Consider the following 17,148-nt stretch of genomic DNA (forward strand, 5'->3'; position numbering starts at 1 on the left):
CTGTAATGAACAGGTGTGATAGATTACAGGACATGGAGCCTATAAGCACTCACCTGTATTGTGAATTCAAAGTAAGAATACATTTTAAATTGTCTGAACAAAGCCACATTTGTAAAAGCTTCGTGAAAGATTGTAACTCCTGCTTCAGAGTGCTCAGAACAGGAAAAGGCTCAGTAGTAAGTCAATGTGCAGATAAACATGTAAAAAGTGGTATGTGGAGTTTATAAAGCAGTGGTACAAAAAAATTAAGTAATTAATAAAGCACAAAAAGTACCATTTAACTTTAGAAAGTAGAAATTTGATTATAAATTCTAAACCACTTAGTGTGATTTTTAATAGAAAACATTTACCTTTGATCTAGGTTCAAAAGTTTGGATGTACAAATAGACTCACAGGCTTTCAAAAGATTTTTGGATTCAATTTTAAATGCGTACTCATTAAAACTTAATCGTATCAATTTTTAATGCTTATCAAAGTGCACCAGAAGTTCTGTGTGTCTATGCTGGTGGACTGGAAAGACGTAACCCATTTACAGAAAACATACACATCCTCTACTTGCTACAGAATTCCCATTCAGACTAAGGCTGCAGTGTAAATAAGAGGCTCAGAACTGTTTGCACTAACGATGGTTTAAACCAGACGCAGAGGATTTACTCTCAAACACAAGTATAAAAAATTAAAGTTAAAAAACATCACAGACGAATCGAATGCACTTCATCACTTCTAACGGCTTGGCGGACATGCACGCTAACTTATATCGATTACAAACAGTGGAGTGGAAAAACCTCTTACATCACATGCAATGATGTTCCGCCCTAATGCAATATGGATTAAACTTTCATTATTCACATTTGAATTGATGTGAGGATGACATATCTTTATTAGGTATTAATGATTCAAATATCCACTTGAGAAGACCTGATTGATGCACCGTTTCTGGCTCCATTTTATATACAAAAATCATGCACTCACATCTACTGTCTTCAGAGAGATTGGAGCTGCTTCCCTGGTGCATCTACACTCCCAAAAGGTGATTGTCACTGGAGCAGCTTTCATTTGAAGCTGGTATAAACTGTTAAAGTCAAGTTAGCGGAGTCATTTGAACTTTACGTGTATGTCTGTAATGCTCTGTTGTAATGCTGCTGATTAGTGTCAGCATAAATTCTGTAGAATGCAGCGGAAATGTAAATTGTGTGTGTTTGGTTCCTGTCTTTTTTTTTTTTCTTAGGTTTTTGTGAGTGCTGCTGGCGGGTTTGTCTGTTACACCACCCTCTGGAGGATGTAGAGGATGCCGATGCTGTCGATGGTGACGAAGGTGGAGAAGTCGGACGACACGTGGATCCTCTTCAAAGCGCACCCCGTTGGATAGAAGGTCTGCAGGGCCTCGCCTTTCTCCACATCCCACCACTGCATATGCAACATAGAAAGAAAGACTGTTGTAATCAGACAATACACTATTGTAGAGTACCTGGGAAGAAATTCTGGGAAATGTGCTTATTCACTTGAGGTGAGATGATCATGTCTGTACGGTATATATGTAGCTGGAGCCAGCAACAGGTTAGCTTAGCTTAGCTTAGCTTAGCATAAAGGCTGGAAACGGGGAAACAGCTTGATAACAAAATCCACTCTCATTGGATGCTGCTTATCCCATGTTTTAGATGACCCATCGTAACAAGCATGAGTGTGAATTTCATGTCGACTTTAGGTTGATTGTCTCACATCTTAAAAATTATGGCAAAAGTCAAACAAAGAGCACGAGGCTTTATCTGAATCAGACCTTGAGACAAACACAGAAGAAGAAACAGACGGAGAACTTTATATTGGTTGCCAAGAAGACCATGATGAATTTAATAGTATAATATTATCAGACTCAAACTCGCACACACCCACAGGATCACTCAAACACACAGATACAGGCGTACCCCCCAGCAGCTTTCCTGAGTGATTCCGTTTAATCTCGGTTTAAAGTTGACATTTTCCATCAAAGCTCCGTCTCACTGGGATGAATCATCAAAGGCACATCAAGTCAATCATTTATGGCCTGGCAGGAGTGTGTGTTTGTGTGTGCACCTTTAACACTGACAATATAAAATAATAAAATCAAAGACAACATGAGTCAGTTTAATAGGCTGAAGCTTTAGTTGTGTATGTTGTGTATGTTGTGTATGTGTGTGTGTGTGTGTGTGTATACTTGGGAAAGAAAAGCAGGCCAACTCCTCAGTCTCTCGACAGGCGCACAGACACACTGTGACAGAAGAGGTGGTGGCAACAGATGTCTAGCTTATCGAACAATCCCAACACACATACACTCACACACACACACACACACACACACACACACACACACACACACACACACACACACACACACACACACACACACACACAAAAAGATCATTAATCACACCACAAACCCTTCAGCAGCATGAAGGTGAGCTCATTTCCATAGTCCTGATATGGCATCAAAACACAATGTACGTCTTTGGTTTTCTTTCAGTGCATACTGCAGTGTGTCCATGTGTGGGTTTGTGTGTGTGTGTGTGTGTGTGTGTGTGTGTGTGTGTGTGTGTGTGTGTGTGTGTGTGTGTGTGTGTGTGTGTGTGTGTGTGTGTGTGTGTGTGTATATACACTGAAAATTGGCCCTGTATATTTCTGTTGCTGCAGGGGGTTGGCCATACTTCTGCTGAATTGGACTTCCTCAACCACAACCACGGTATTAAATGGTAGGGGCGCAAGAATATACCTTAAAAAAGTGTACTGCCCCAGTGACAACACTTTGGACTCTAAAAGAAAAAATGATGCTCTCCTTTTTCTCTAAAAGTCTAATTTGTAAGAAGGATGGTTACAAACGGAGGGATCTTCGAATAAATCATCTTTATCTCATAGCTTGCTGGGTGATATACATTTAAAACTAGGTTATATATACTCATTTAGATTAGAGATGGCTCTTGAAATACAATATGAATAGTGCAGACAGCTAACCTGTGCTTCAGTAGTTTAGCTAATTCTAAGTCTAACAGTCCCATTAACTTGTTTCTTTACTTTCCCTTTCTAAAATTAGGTCTTTCATTACTGTCACTCCATTTGCTTTTTCTTCCCTCGCTCCTGCTAATCAGCAGTAAGCTTACATTGATTTCCTCCCTCACCTCAGTAAGGTGGTAACTGACTGCAAGTCTCCTGCTGCTAGTAGCACAACATCCAGGTACAGTAGTATGGAACATCTTTTGTGATGTGAAATGAGATGGTTTCTACAGGTCAGGGATCAGGTTTATGTGGAACAAAAAAAAAAAAAAAAAAGGTCAAATCTGACTCAGTTAATCCTCCTTTTCCTACTCTTGACACAGGTCAGATCCAACAATAAACCGGTATAAACATTTTCTTTAAAAGGTTCTTAGATGACTGTAAGAGTCAGAGACCTGCTAACCTGCAGTCATTTATAATTCACTGTGCAAAGAGAAATCACGGTTTCCCTCCTCATACATGTGTCCTTCTCTGGCCCATCACCCAGAATCACTCAGGAAACATTTTACACAACGAGTGACTAAAAATACTTGAATGAGTAATGTTAAATTTATTGTAACTAATGTAAAAGCTGCTTTACATAATGGCCATTGGTATAGGCCCACTCCTTATCTCCTCTGGTTCTGTGTCTGCAGTGCCACGATGAATCTGCTATGTTATGTAAAGCACTGCTGCCCTCAAGGCCAAATGTGACCTCAGAGCAGACGTGACATTTAAACAAACAAATGAATTCTGTGTTTCTATAGAGTCTGAGGATATCAACATATGGAGAGTGAATAACATAACATAAACATAAATCACTGTTTGGTATATAACATTATCCCCTGAAGATTACTGGACTTTATGAGGATTCTGATTCACACATAATGAGAAACAGATGCAAAACAGATGCATAGTAAAATTCATGTTTAAAAGGGCAGCAGCAACAACTTTGCATCTCATATTTTGCCTCTGCAAGCTGAGGCAGCACACGTACATACATACATATAAATGTATTGGAGAAATACAGTACATAGGTACCAAATTGCACGAGGTTTTCTTGGATATATACTTGTAATTCACAGCTAAATATCAGCTAATTTTAAGAAAATTATTAGGAAATTATTTACGGGACCCATAAAATAAACTGTTAACAAATTACGTTGTGACGCTCTGAAAAAGAAATAATAGGTAGTTTGCATCTGTTACCTGAGCAAAGAACTTTTCAAGGTCACACAATCATACCTGCAGCATGATACGAACCTCAGTCTTAAAAGACCGAATGAACAGAAGATGAAAGGCTGCAACATATAATCTTTTCTATACAGATCATTCATTATAGATGAAATCTGGATTGTTTTGTCCAGGGGTGAAGAGAGAAAGAGAGATGTGTGGCTGGATGAGGAAAGATAAGACAAGATAAAGGTGGGATCGATAGAGAGGTGGAGGGGTGAAACAAGGATACACACAGAGCAGATACCAGAGGAGGGAATGAGACACTTGGCTGAAGTGTAATTGCATCTGAATGGAAGGAAAGATGGCTGCTGGCTGCCAAAGCACTGACAGCGCAAACAAAGAAGTAATGCTCAGATGCCGGTGTGCGCATGCACACGCACACACATACACGCACGCACACACACATTTACGTACAAATACAGGAATAAAGAGCAGACAAACAGACGAGAAAAAGAACAAGCAGAGTCAAAGAAAAACAAGACTGAATCCCACGACAAACAAGGGCAACAGACAAATGATGAAACTCTGTGACGAAACGGAAAATGAAAGGAGGAAAAACACTCCATAATGCCAACTGGTTATAAAAAAAGGATTAGCAGAGAGATGCAATGTATGGAGAAAAGAGCTGGTGCAGAATAAATGTTAAAAAGAGTCCACTGGCTCCATGTTGGAATGGAGGGACATGTGTGGACTGAAAGTGTGAAAATGATGTTAGCTCCAGAGTGAGACCGGATTTACTAAGAAGAGAAAAAAGGCCAGAAAATCACTATGTTGAATCATTTACACCAGTGAGGACAGTGACGAGACCAGACTGGATGGCATGCATATTTATGGTTTGCATGAGAGGGAGACAGAAACAAGAAGTCAGAGAAATGGAGGAAAAGTGAGGTTTCTTTGATTCAATGCAGAAAAGAAGAGAAAGAGATCAAATGAAGGTGCACGAGGGAAACGTAAAAGAGAGAATGGAATACAAACAGAGAAAGGTACACTAAACAAAGGAACAGACGCAGATTAAAGATGCTGTAAGGGGTGAAAACACATTACACATTTATCATAACAAGAGCTACACACAAGTTTGTTTCCATAAGGGGTTGTGTCTCTTATGGGAATACACAGCAGTGTTTTGTGTGTTTGTGTGTGACACAGAGTGCCCATATCCTCTGAGCAGATGGCTGATGTGTTGATATCAACACCATCACTATGGGCCCATTGATTTATGGGGGAGCTAGCGATGCGCATAGACGCTAAATGACTACACAGTATATGTGTATTTCTGAGTTGTCGGTGAGAGCACAATACCCCTGGGCGTGTTTACTGTGTGTATTTGTGCGACCATCTAGGGTTTTTCTCTGCGGTGGCCAGAGATATTTCCAAACATCGAGCGCAGCTCCCTTGCTTCCTTCTGTGCTGATGCGGCTGAAATTAACTCAAAAAAATGGGTGGAAAATGGGGTTGTTACAACGTTAGCTCTACATTACATGAATACTAATGCAAGGAGCAGACACAGGTGGGGGTAGGTGGAAATACTGTGAGAAAAGACATGAATTAGCATTAAAATTACACACTCTTGTATTTACATGAATGTTCAAAGATAGCTGCCACGGTATATTGGTTTAAATTTTATTTTATGTGATTTTGATAATTTTTTTTTGCCATGTTGAGATATTTTTCAGTGTAAAAAAAGAAATTTATTTCAACAATGTTGCCCAGCCCTATGAGGGCAGAGGAGTTTTGAAACACCTAAGATGTGAACTGTTATCCATTCATTGCTTTCTAAAACGTGACAATGACGTGACAGAGTAAAAAGAGATCCGAAGTAGGGGGTGAAGAGTCTACACATATTACACCTGCTTTGACCTGGTGATACAAAACAACAAGGGCCGCCGAACCCTTATCTATAAAGCCACACCATTCTGCATGTTCAGATAAGCTCTGTCTCAAATTCACACTCACACACACACGCGGGTCAAAAATCACATCTGGGGAAGCCGGGATTGCTGCCGTGTGAGTGTGATTAACCTTAATTCATTTGAGCTAACAAATCCGCTCTGACAGGCCCTCGCCGTTAGCTCTGGTGAGGCTAAATAGGTCTGCTTATTCAGGCTACCTGATGGAAAGTCAGCACCACTTACATAACATGTGTCCATGTGTTCTTGTGAGGGCCAGAGAGATGCTTAGGTGTGAGTGAGTGCACAGTTGCGTATTACAGAAGAGGTGGAGAGAAGTAATTCATCTTCCTATTACATAAATAGCTCAGATAGAGTCCTGGGGGAATAGGTACAGTTTCTACACTTTATAAAAAAATCATAAAGACTCTACAGCCAGCAGGATGCACACAATAGACGAAGGCAGGAGGGGAGGGAGATTAAAGAAAGAGGGGATACCAGCTGGAGTAGATTCAGGCGATTTTGTAAGGCCACCTCTATTTCAGAAAGAAAAGGCAAGGGATTTAGTGTGTGTGTGGTGTGTGTGTGTGTGTGTGTGTGTGTGTGTGTGTGTGTGTGTGTGTGTGTGTGTGTGTGTGTGTGTGTGTGTGACCAAGCCAAGAGTCTTGCTGAGAGGGAAACAGTGTGACACTGAGGTTGAATTATTCATCCAAGGTTCCGTCTACTGAAATATTGATGCTCAGACAATCCTCCACACATCTCTCCCTCACACACTGTCTTTCTTTCTTCACTTTCTCTCATCCACATTCCTTTACTTCCGCTGGAAACTTATTTGTTCATCACAGTTGAGACCACGAAAAACAAAAGAAAGCAGGAGCAGGAAACAAGAGATTCATTTATTTTTCCTTTCTCTCACACACCTCTCTTTTCTGTCAATCTGTACCGCAGAGGCAGATCCATAAAAAGAAAAACATTTGAGAGAGAAACCATAACAGAGAGAGAGAACAAGAGAAATCAAAAGAGAAAGTGGGAGAGAAAAAATGAGCTGGTGGAGAAAAGAGGAGCTGGGGAGTAACGAAAAGAGATACAGAGATATAAAAAGAGAGAACTGATCACGTGAGTCAGAAACACAGAAGAAAATGATGAAGAGAAAGAGGACAATGAGGTGCAGATTTAGAGCTCAATATGAAATTGTGTAATATGAACGCTTTTTCAAAACCTAGATGCAGATCAAAAGAAGGAGACCAGGTCTCAGACCACTGAAAACACAATCCTCACTACCACAGGAAGAGAAACACAAGATGCCGTACTCATATCTGTAAGGCGAGCATGTGGCTGTAACCAGCAGGCACCTTGTTTAGCTTAGCATAAACACTGGAAACAGGGGGAAACAACTAGCCTGGCTAAACCCTATGGTAATAAAATATAGACAACAGCACCTCTAAAGTTGAACTGACACATTATGTCGTGTTTGTTTAATCTGTACAAAAACCTAAGTGTACAAATCTTAATTTGCTCCTTTACACTGTGTTACAGTCTGTGCCAAAACTATTTCTTGGCCGGGACCAGTAACTTGGATTCTCTGCTGGTTGCCTGGCAACTGATGCCAGCCAAAAAATGTCAAACTATTCCTCTTAACGCAACATGTGTTTGTCGATTGGAAGACGTGAAAAGAGTCTCCAAAACCATCCAAACAAATGTAATATTTTCCACATGTCAGGTGACCAGAGCAACCAGACCATCTGACCAATCCATAAAAAAGGGCACAATTTAAGAAATATTTTGGGATTTTAATTTATGTGAATTAAATTGTAGCTAAGAAGAGGTACATGTGAATGCCATAATTTATTCACACATTGTTAAACATATGTAAGTCTTGTTTTTATTTTCATACTTTTTGTGAAGAATACACCATCAACATCTCCCTCCACCTCGTCCTCTATCACTGATCTCCCATCTCCACTCTGCCTCATTTCATCTCAGTGTGATTCGCACACAAGGGCCCTGCTTCTCCAGCCAGAGAGACAATTAACCCTGGCTTAATGAGCAATGCAGGGGAAACAACTGCCTCCCAGAGACAGATAAATATTTCACCAGCCTATGTTTATACCCCAAGCCTGACAACAACAGCATAGAAACCAGGCCACATTCGTTCCAAGCTAAACTCTTTCAAAGTTGTTCGCTCTTGCTTTGTCTCATGTGAGAAAGAAAATGCAAATGCCAAAGCAGTAAGTCAAGGAAGTATGGAAATTACATCTACTCTGGATGCATTTTAGCCACATGAAGACGAACGTGTGCATGTTTAGATGAGCATTTTTTTTATAATCGGTGGAACAGAAAAAAGATAAAATGGTGAAAAATAGTGGAATGGGTTATGAAAACAGACAGATGCACTTTCAGGAGCTGTTTTGCATCTTATGAGTGTGTGCAGTTATTTTTAGAGGCAGGTCCGCGGCTACGCTGGAGCAGCACTGCGGGGTGCTTACTTCTCAAACAGCATGAAGACAGAAAAGCACTGAATGAAATCAAAACTACGAACGCTGCCTGAACCAACACGATGGCCTGTTACGCTGGCTCATATACATACCCGCGCTCTCAGAAGACAGCAGTCATCAAAATGTGTTATTTCCATCTCTGGACCAACTTTGAAGAAGACACATTGATGTCTGTTAACCAAGATACAGTAGCAGTAATATCCAAGAAGGTGGTCTTTACATATAGAAAAGGATCAAGGCACAGAAAAGTGCTGCAGGGAGATCAAATGAAAGGTTAATGAATCCCATAAGGAAATTCAGTCAGTGCTGTGGCAAAAAAAAAGAAAAAAGTGTTCTTTCTTCTTTCAGTGCTTACTAAAAGAACAACAAAAAGAGAAAACATGAAAGTCTGCTAACTCCCCAGCTGCAACAAAAGTTGCAGCTTTTAATAAAGCAGTGGTGCAATGTATTAATAGACTTTTCCTAAAGCATCCCGTGTTCATGTGCTTAACAAAAACTAAAAGATAAACTGGACACTGCAGTACATCTTTCACTGTTACAGCACCAGATGTGTGTCCTGTAACATTTAGAGCTGAGGGGACAAAAAATATATATGCCAGGCCCCTCAAAGTCAGCTATACTGCTAAACTGTGACACAAAAGTGACAGGACAGTGTGTGAGTTCAACTCAGTCAGAAAATGTGACAGTTTTACAGTATAGCTGCCATGGCCACTAAATGTGAGCTGGTGTTGTTCAAGTACAGAATTGTATATATACAGCTGTATTTTACTGGGTAAGTAACTTCCTCTTGCACAAATAGGATTTTAACAAGACAGTGTAGTGTGAGGATACTGTTCTGATTAGATTCTGTACAGAGGGTGGGAGTCCTAGATATCTAAGATGCATCCCATGTGAAAAACGAGATGGCAAAATGATGATAAATATTTGAATTTTATCACACGGCATTGTCTCGCAGGTCGTTAGCTCTGTTCTGTGTTTCCAATTTCAGCTTTTTCCCTCAAACACAGGCTGTCACGCTTAAAAATAAATCAGTCATTTAAAACAAACTACGTTTCCTGGTGTTTGTTCTGCGTTCTGTGCTCTGACACTGCGACATAAACTAACTCTGTGATACTTGGTTTCTTAAATACAAACGTGCATACATCACCTGCTTTGCTGTTATTTCCAACCACAAGAACCTGCATATGCCTTAACTTATATTTATGCCTTCTGAAACAAAAACAGACCTCAGGCGGAGGCATCTACAGGCAACATAACTTAAGCCTGAGAATAAAGACTGAATACCTGGACTGACTGATGTTTAGCCTTGAGAGAAAAAACACGAAGACCTGCCTTGCCGTTCAGGGAAAATGGAGACACATTTACTTATGGCTTAGTCAGTCTCATTACACAAGAAACTTGACTGCTTGATACCTCATCCATCCCTCAGTGAGGTGACTGCATTTACTCTGTCCCTTACCTTCATTTCCTCAGAGTGAGGAAATGACTCTGCTCTCTGCTAACCAACTGTTTCTTAATCTTTGACAGATTCACCGTCCATCAAATGCCTCTTGGGGGAAGGTCAGTGCAACCTTCACTCCTTCATTTCATCGCGTCTCCCTGCCCTCCTTCCACGCTTCACTCTGAGTCTTGCCCAGAGTGATGACTGGCTATAATAGTTCATTGGCTGCCGAGGTCTTGTTAGGATACACTTAACGATGATGAGGGTGAAAGTGGTCTCAAGTGATTGCAGAGAGCTTTAGTCGGAGCAACTGTACAAAGTCAGCACCATGAAAAAAACAACCCCAACAGCATCAAACGGAGGGCCACAGTGGTTTGTGACTGTAAAAATCAAAACAGCTTGTGAGTACTGGCCTACAGCAAGGAAGCCTTTCAACATGAGTGGACAGATGAAGAAAATGACAGCAGAAAGAAAAAAAGCAAATGATGAGGTGCAAAAGAGAGAGATAACAAAGGAGGAGAACACAGGAAGTGGCGGTCTGGTGGGAAAGTAGGGAAAGAAAGGGAGGGGAGTGTAAGAAGGTGAGATAAGGTGAAATTGTGTTTCTCTCTTTCTCCTCCATCACAGGCTCGGCTGATAAGTGATGTCTGACAACACTGGTGGCAGGGGAGAACTGTCATCTAAAACACTCCCATCCATCTGGGGATACGCTGTTTGGAAGTGTGTATGTGTGTTACAAATGTCAGCGTGCGAACATGTGGGTATGTAAGTTAGTGTGAGTGTGTGCATGAGAGGATAAGAAACTTTGTGTTACTACTGCCCTGTTCCAGGTAAGAGTTGTTTCCTGTGTTGAAGAACATTTTAATTGCTACCGTGATCGAGGCCTTACACTGATCAACAGATGACGGCAGCAAATCTCCAACAAACACTGCAGGGCGCACACAAATTTGTATTTCCCTTTGAAGCGCTCTGTAATCCTGGTTTAAATAAAGATTTACTTACTTTACTCACATACTCAGAGAACTGTGGCTATACCCAGGTAAGTTCTATGTCTTATGGAGACTCTCTGCGTGCTCTGCTGCTGAGAAGTTGATCGGCTTCTCATAGCCTGTCGAGTTGGACCAGTCCCGACTGACAATACAAATAAAGTAGACTGAAAACAGAGCCAACAACATATTTTGGACTCAGTGTCTATATTTGTATTTTCATGCTTTGAAACAAAGGACGAAACTCCCCCTGGGGATCACATGGTAGCAAAAAGTATTGAGGTGGAAATCAGTTAGTACGCATTTCCACAACAGTAAATATGTTTTTTCTACCATATGACTCTTGGGGATGCTCAGTACAGTGGTATCACACACACTGTTGCTGCAGCTGACTAAAATAAACAGCACAACTCACAATAAGTGCATGTCATACAAAGTACAATTAGTTTGGCCACAGTATTCCTGTGTTTAATAATACTATAGATGTGAATGTAGATGGATGCTCTAATTCAAATGAACCAAATTGAAATTTACACCTCACAGCTGCCCATTACAAGCACATTCACTACTGAGCAAGAAACTGGGGCTTCAGTGCCTTACTCAAGGTTAACTAATCAAATCAGCGGTCTGTATGTAGTAGTCTTAGTTCTCATTATTTTCCCTCACACAGATTTTCTCACATGGTTAAATGATTCCTCTCCTCAAGTTTTAATTTGTGGTAATTCACTGGTAATGAACTTTATTAAAATTCAGCAGCAGCATGATGGGTGCATCAGTGAGTCTGATCCGACTGCAAAAGCAGGATTAACAGATCAGAACAGATTTGCCCTCCCTGCTGATGAGATGGAACCTTGCTCTGGCTTTTGACAGCTGGCTTAGTGAAACAGGCCTGAGTGATATTGATTAAGGTTTCATTTTACATTACGAACATCACAGAAAAACAAAAGCACAGAAAAAAAATTCCTCTCTATGAATACTGACACAAATTTTTTTTCAGTGCTTTTGTTTTTCCGTGACAGCTTGGTGTGAATTATTCTGGGCTGCTGGGCGTGTGTGTGTGTTCTTGCAGTCAGGATGAGCCTTTTCACACCTGCCGCCTCCCTCTTGGATCATGGCACTGTGACAGATCGACTCGTTGGCATTTGGTGAGTGCGTTTGTCCGTCCTTCTGTGTGTGGTGTGTGTGTGTGTCAAGGCCAGGTGTGAGACAGGTACGGCATTTCCTGGCAGGACCCGGATCAGAGGGATGGAGGAGTGATAGGAATCATGTAGGATGTAACAGCCTCTTTCAGAGGGCTGGACAGCACCACTTCATCACACCCTGACACATACTACACAATAACAAACACATTTATCTGCTTGCAAGCATGAAGGCTCACCTAATGCTAAGCGCTTATGTTATGCTTTTATTATGGAAAGTGAAAAATTGGTGATAAGACGCATAAGAAATGTTTAATTAAACACTCTACACAGGTAACTACACACAACAGGGGATTGGACAAGCACATATACCCCCACACAACAGCCTGCTGCTTTTAATTACACTCACACCATTCACCCGACCATGCAGAGAGGGAGGGAGTGATAAAACAGAGAGAGCAAGAGAGGCAGTGACAAATAAAAAAAAAAAAGCAGGTTGAGAGATGATTAAGGCAGAAACACTGACAGAGATGAGTAAAAAAAACCACAGGGACGAACAAGAAAACATGATTCTACACGGGGAGCCAAAGAGACAAACAGAACGAGGCAAACAATAAGGACTCCTAACACTACAAGCCTCACGTTGCATCATATCAACCGATCGACTCAGTGAGAACCATGGGAGACATCACCCGCTGTCACTTCTCCCGCTCTTATCCGACCAATAACAACATCATCCCGTTTAGCAGCAACAGCAACACACTGAGCCATTGTGCATGAGGGCTTCTGATGTTCAGAGCTGCGCTCAGAGAAGATCTGATAGCTGAAAACTCTCCAATGAATCACATCACGATAAGAGAAACATGCCTTCTATGCTCCGTTCTGCTCCTTTTTATTTATATTCCCCAGCAGTCCTTCCAGGAACACTGTCACAGCAACGATAGTCAGAGCATATTTAACATAAGCTACAGTTTTTGGTTTTTTTTGTGTAAGGATCTGCTGTAAAACTGTAGCACCTCTTCTGAATGGTGTCTATTTCAGTTTCAGTAACAGGAGGGTATTTTGAATGCATCTAGATTATGATCAATGAAATTATCATCGTAGTAATTATACAAACAAGGCTTAAAGGGGTTGTGTTTCTGTTAACACATAATCCACATTAATCTTATCTTGCCAGTATTTACAAATAGCCTCTAAAACGGATTTGCGACAGCCTTCAAATTCTGTTTGTCCAAAACAATTTTCTGGAGCTCAGAGCTGCAGATTATTGTTCATTTGTAAAGTTAGGCTTGAATCCTTCCTCTCACATGACTAGAAAATATTAAACACAGCAAGTCTCGAACCAAAGTGCACAATGAAACATTACAATATATTGTAAACACAACATTTTAGAGCTTTTAGAATTAAGCATAAAATTTGACCCGTTATTTAACTGTTAAGTTATGTGGTGCAACTGAACCTTTAGTTTCTATGCTCTAAAAACAAAAAAAGTTTTTGCCACAACCCATTGTTCAGAGTTTTTATGGTATCCAAGCCAAACTTCAATATCAATCAGTCTACATCTATGATTCAAAGGCACATTTTACACAATCCCACTGATCCTCCATAATGAAATCTCTCCCTCTCACCAGCTGAGGATAAATACTAACCAAATACCCTTATGAGGACATTCAGATGATAGCCAAGCCTTTTTCCAAGACTGACAGAAATATAATTACAACTTTCCATGAATTTTTTTTTAAATGTCAGTAAATAATTTATTTGACCATCTTGCTTCATATTTATATGGAAATGCCACTTCCTTTTCATTGTCATATCTATGGCTCAGAAACTAAGCTGAGGTATGAGAGCGGCATCAACTTATTTACTAACAGGTCTGTTAGAAAATACTGTTTCAGCACAATTGCCAAGTTTTATTTTCAAAACATTATCTAACTGTAGAACAGGCGAGCATGAAGACACACCCTGGCAATAATTATTAAAACAGACAGACAGCTAGATTATCATCGTGCTTCCTCAGTCTGCGGGTTATATTATCTGTTATAACAGGTACACACTCTGTCATGGTAATTACTATGACAGACAGGATGGCCTCTCATAGCTGTCCGGCCGACACACAGTACGATTAATCAATCAAAGCTCCCGACTTCGGGGATTCATCCTCTAAGACAGGCATAATAATCCATCACTGCTTCCCATATCCACATGCTGATCCATCAAGTCAACATGCTTTGCTGATGAAGAGAGAGAGAAAGGGGAAAAAAGTCTGTGAAATGGAGTAATGGAGTGATCTGGAAGCTGATTCACAGAATAATTATGGCTGTCACGGTGATGTAATGGAAGACGAAGCTGATGAGCGCGATACGAGTGCTTCAATCAGAGCAGGCCCGTGTACAAAGTTTACTAAAAAACAAACTGATGGGTATATTAGTGGAGAGGCTGTTAACAGCCTGGTTTCGAGTTTAGACACACAGACAGTTTAAAGGGTAAAACAGAAGCACAGGGGAAAAAGGAAGCAAGTTGCACTATCTCTGGCTTCTGAGTGAGCCCTGTTAACAGATAATCAAAAATCTAGCATAAGGCTGAAAGTTTCCCCTATCATCTACACTCTGAGTAAGTGGCTTGTTTGCTTCACATTGATTCAAGTACAACTTTACCCTGTTTCCTATAAGAAAAGCAGTCAATTCAAACCTCATGTCTATATGCTCACATATGATGTCACGCTGCAGTGTCTGGTTTTAATAGCTCTCTGAGAGCTTTTACTCTGCATGTGCTGTGCATGTTTACTTTGAGGAAAAAATGATGGGTCTGACAGCTGAGAGTTTTCTGAAAATCTTCAGATACTACAATAAAAAATATAAAAAGTAATGGTATTAAGTAAAAGAAGCGCATTTGGGGCTCTCATTATGTTTGAGCTCATTTCCAGGCTTTGTGATCTTGTCAACAGAAATCTGGTGTAGATGAGATTATGGTGTGTTTTTGTTCATCTGTCTATAAAAAGCCTGAACAATAGCATCCACTGCCTTCAACGGTAACATCTCTGTCGACCCACACAGGCAGGTATAAACAAAGGCGCACATGCGCATAATCACGCACACAACACAACCCCACACACACAGTATCAGGAGTAATCTGAGATATAAAGAATCATCGATCAGAACTGCTCTCTCTTGAGGATTACATCATTGCTCAGCAAATAGCCAATCAGAGCCCAGCTGAGACTGCCCGCTCTGTGACCCCATCTCCTGTAAAAGTAAAGGCAATAAGAGGTGCATACACATACACACACACACACACACACACACATTGTATTCCGGTCACGTCATACGGAGGCATTGATATCATTCTCCAAGATATTGAGTGTATTTATGTAAACCTGAACCACAGCAACAGTCTTCTAGTAAATGTAACACGGGCGAATGTTTGGGGGAATCTTTGGATTTTTTTCTCAATCAACAATTCTCCTTGTCACACACACGCTTTCACACACGTTATTTAAAACAGCAAAAGGTATGGAATACGCTGCACAACTTTGTGAAAGTGTCTTTAAGAGTAAATACACTTCAGCTGATGAACGGGCAGGTAGAGGTACATAGTGAATTCTGCTAACTACTGCATTCTATGTAAGCAATAAATTATAAAACAGTTATATATAATGAAGTAATTTTTTAAACTCTACTGTCCCTTTGGGACTAAATAATTCACTAACTTTAAGTTTTCTTAATTTCCTCCCAAACTGTGTCTTCTCCTTCCCTGTAACGCCTCATCACCAACACCTCGTGGCACTGGTTAACCATATGATTCCTGTGTGTTATCATACCTTGATATAGCCGCCGGTCGAGACCAGAAGAGAGTTGTCTGGGGAGAAGTGCAGGTCAGACACCCACCCTCCGTGGAGTGAGTCCATACCGTCTTTACCTTCCCGCGAACAAATCTTCAGCAACGAGCCTTCCTTGACACTCCAGAGCTGAGATGAACAGCAACCATTATAAACCAACCATAAAGTAAATGCCACTGATAAACAAACAAAGATGCCAGCAGTGTTGGCATTTACAGATCTGGCTGTTAGTGCGGCCAATAGACATTTCAAGGTGATATGATATGATCATGTGATAAGAGGTGGTCATATATGAGGGGGCACTATGACCCCACCAAATTTCTGAAGTCAAGAATGAACCTTCAAGCTCAGTAAAAGGGAAAATAAAGAGAATTTACAAAAATATACAGTGTGAATCTAAACAACAAATTACCCATAATGCACCACATATGTAATGAAATGATGGTTTGTGATTCTAACATCACTGGTGCAGCACATCATGTCTATTGCAGCTGTTATGCAACTGTTCACATGCCATCCTCCTTTGACAATGACACATCACACGTACAGCTATATTTAACACTTGGCATGCTTTTGTACCGAATGACTCAGATTTGTTTCCATAGAAACGGGGGTGAGATTTCAGTGTGGTTTATGTAATTGGATCTGATGGATTGGGCCATTTCTGGATGGCGGTGCAGGTTCAGCTCAGAGGCCACCAGAGGGCATTAACCCCTTGTTCACTGATGCTGCGCCACCATTTGTCGCTGCAGGCTAAACGCCGCTGAAAGACTTTTACTCATCCTCCTTTCTGCCTCTCACAGAGTCAAACTTTGCCGTTTACTCTGTGTGTGTGTGTGCGTGTGCGTGCATGTGTTTGTAGATGAACGGTGCCTATTCCAAAGCTTTGGGGATCCAATTTGGCAGCCTGAGTCCTCTCCCTCACCTCCCACTGTCAGACATCTCCTCCTCTTCCTGCTCCCTTCATCCCAACTTCTCACACAACCTGCACCTCCTCCAGCTCCCGTACCCCCTCCTGCGAAGGAGCCCTGCCACCTTCCTTTCATCTCACCCCTCCACAGTACACTGCAGCAATCATGATGTATTAGTAAGCTCTTTATCTAAATGAGTGATGACATGTAATTATG

The 17,148-nt window shown here is 40.9% G+C and overlaps 1 protein-coding gene across 5 annotated transcripts in view; it reads right to left on the reverse strand.

Moving 5' to 3' along the window:
* Positions 1-1,157: 1,157 nt before the first annotated feature.
* apaf1 (apoptotic peptidase activating factor 1) overlaps positions 1,158-17,148 on the reverse strand; it is a 32,616-nt gene continuing 16,625 nt past the window's right edge. For all 5 annotated transcript variants that reach the window (XM_041030148.1, XM_041030145.1, XM_041030149.1 and 2 more), the window contains 2 exons: positions 16,004-16,150; positions 1,158-1,407 (listed from right to left, as the gene is read on the reverse strand). In XM_041030148.1, the coding sequence (XP_040886082.1) occupies positions 1,261-1,407; positions 16,004-16,150 (294 nt within the window). In that variant the 3' untranslated portion in view covers positions 1,158-1,260. The remainder of the gene's footprint in view (positions 1,408-16,003; positions 16,151-17,148) is intronic.

This window comes from Toxotes jaculatrix, chromosome 22 (genome assembly GCF_017976425.1).
Source record: "Toxotes jaculatrix isolate fToxJac2 chromosome 22, fToxJac2.pri, whole genome shotgun sequence".
Taxonomy (NCBI): domain Eukaryota; kingdom Metazoa; phylum Chordata; class Actinopteri; family Toxotidae; genus Toxotes; species Toxotes jaculatrix.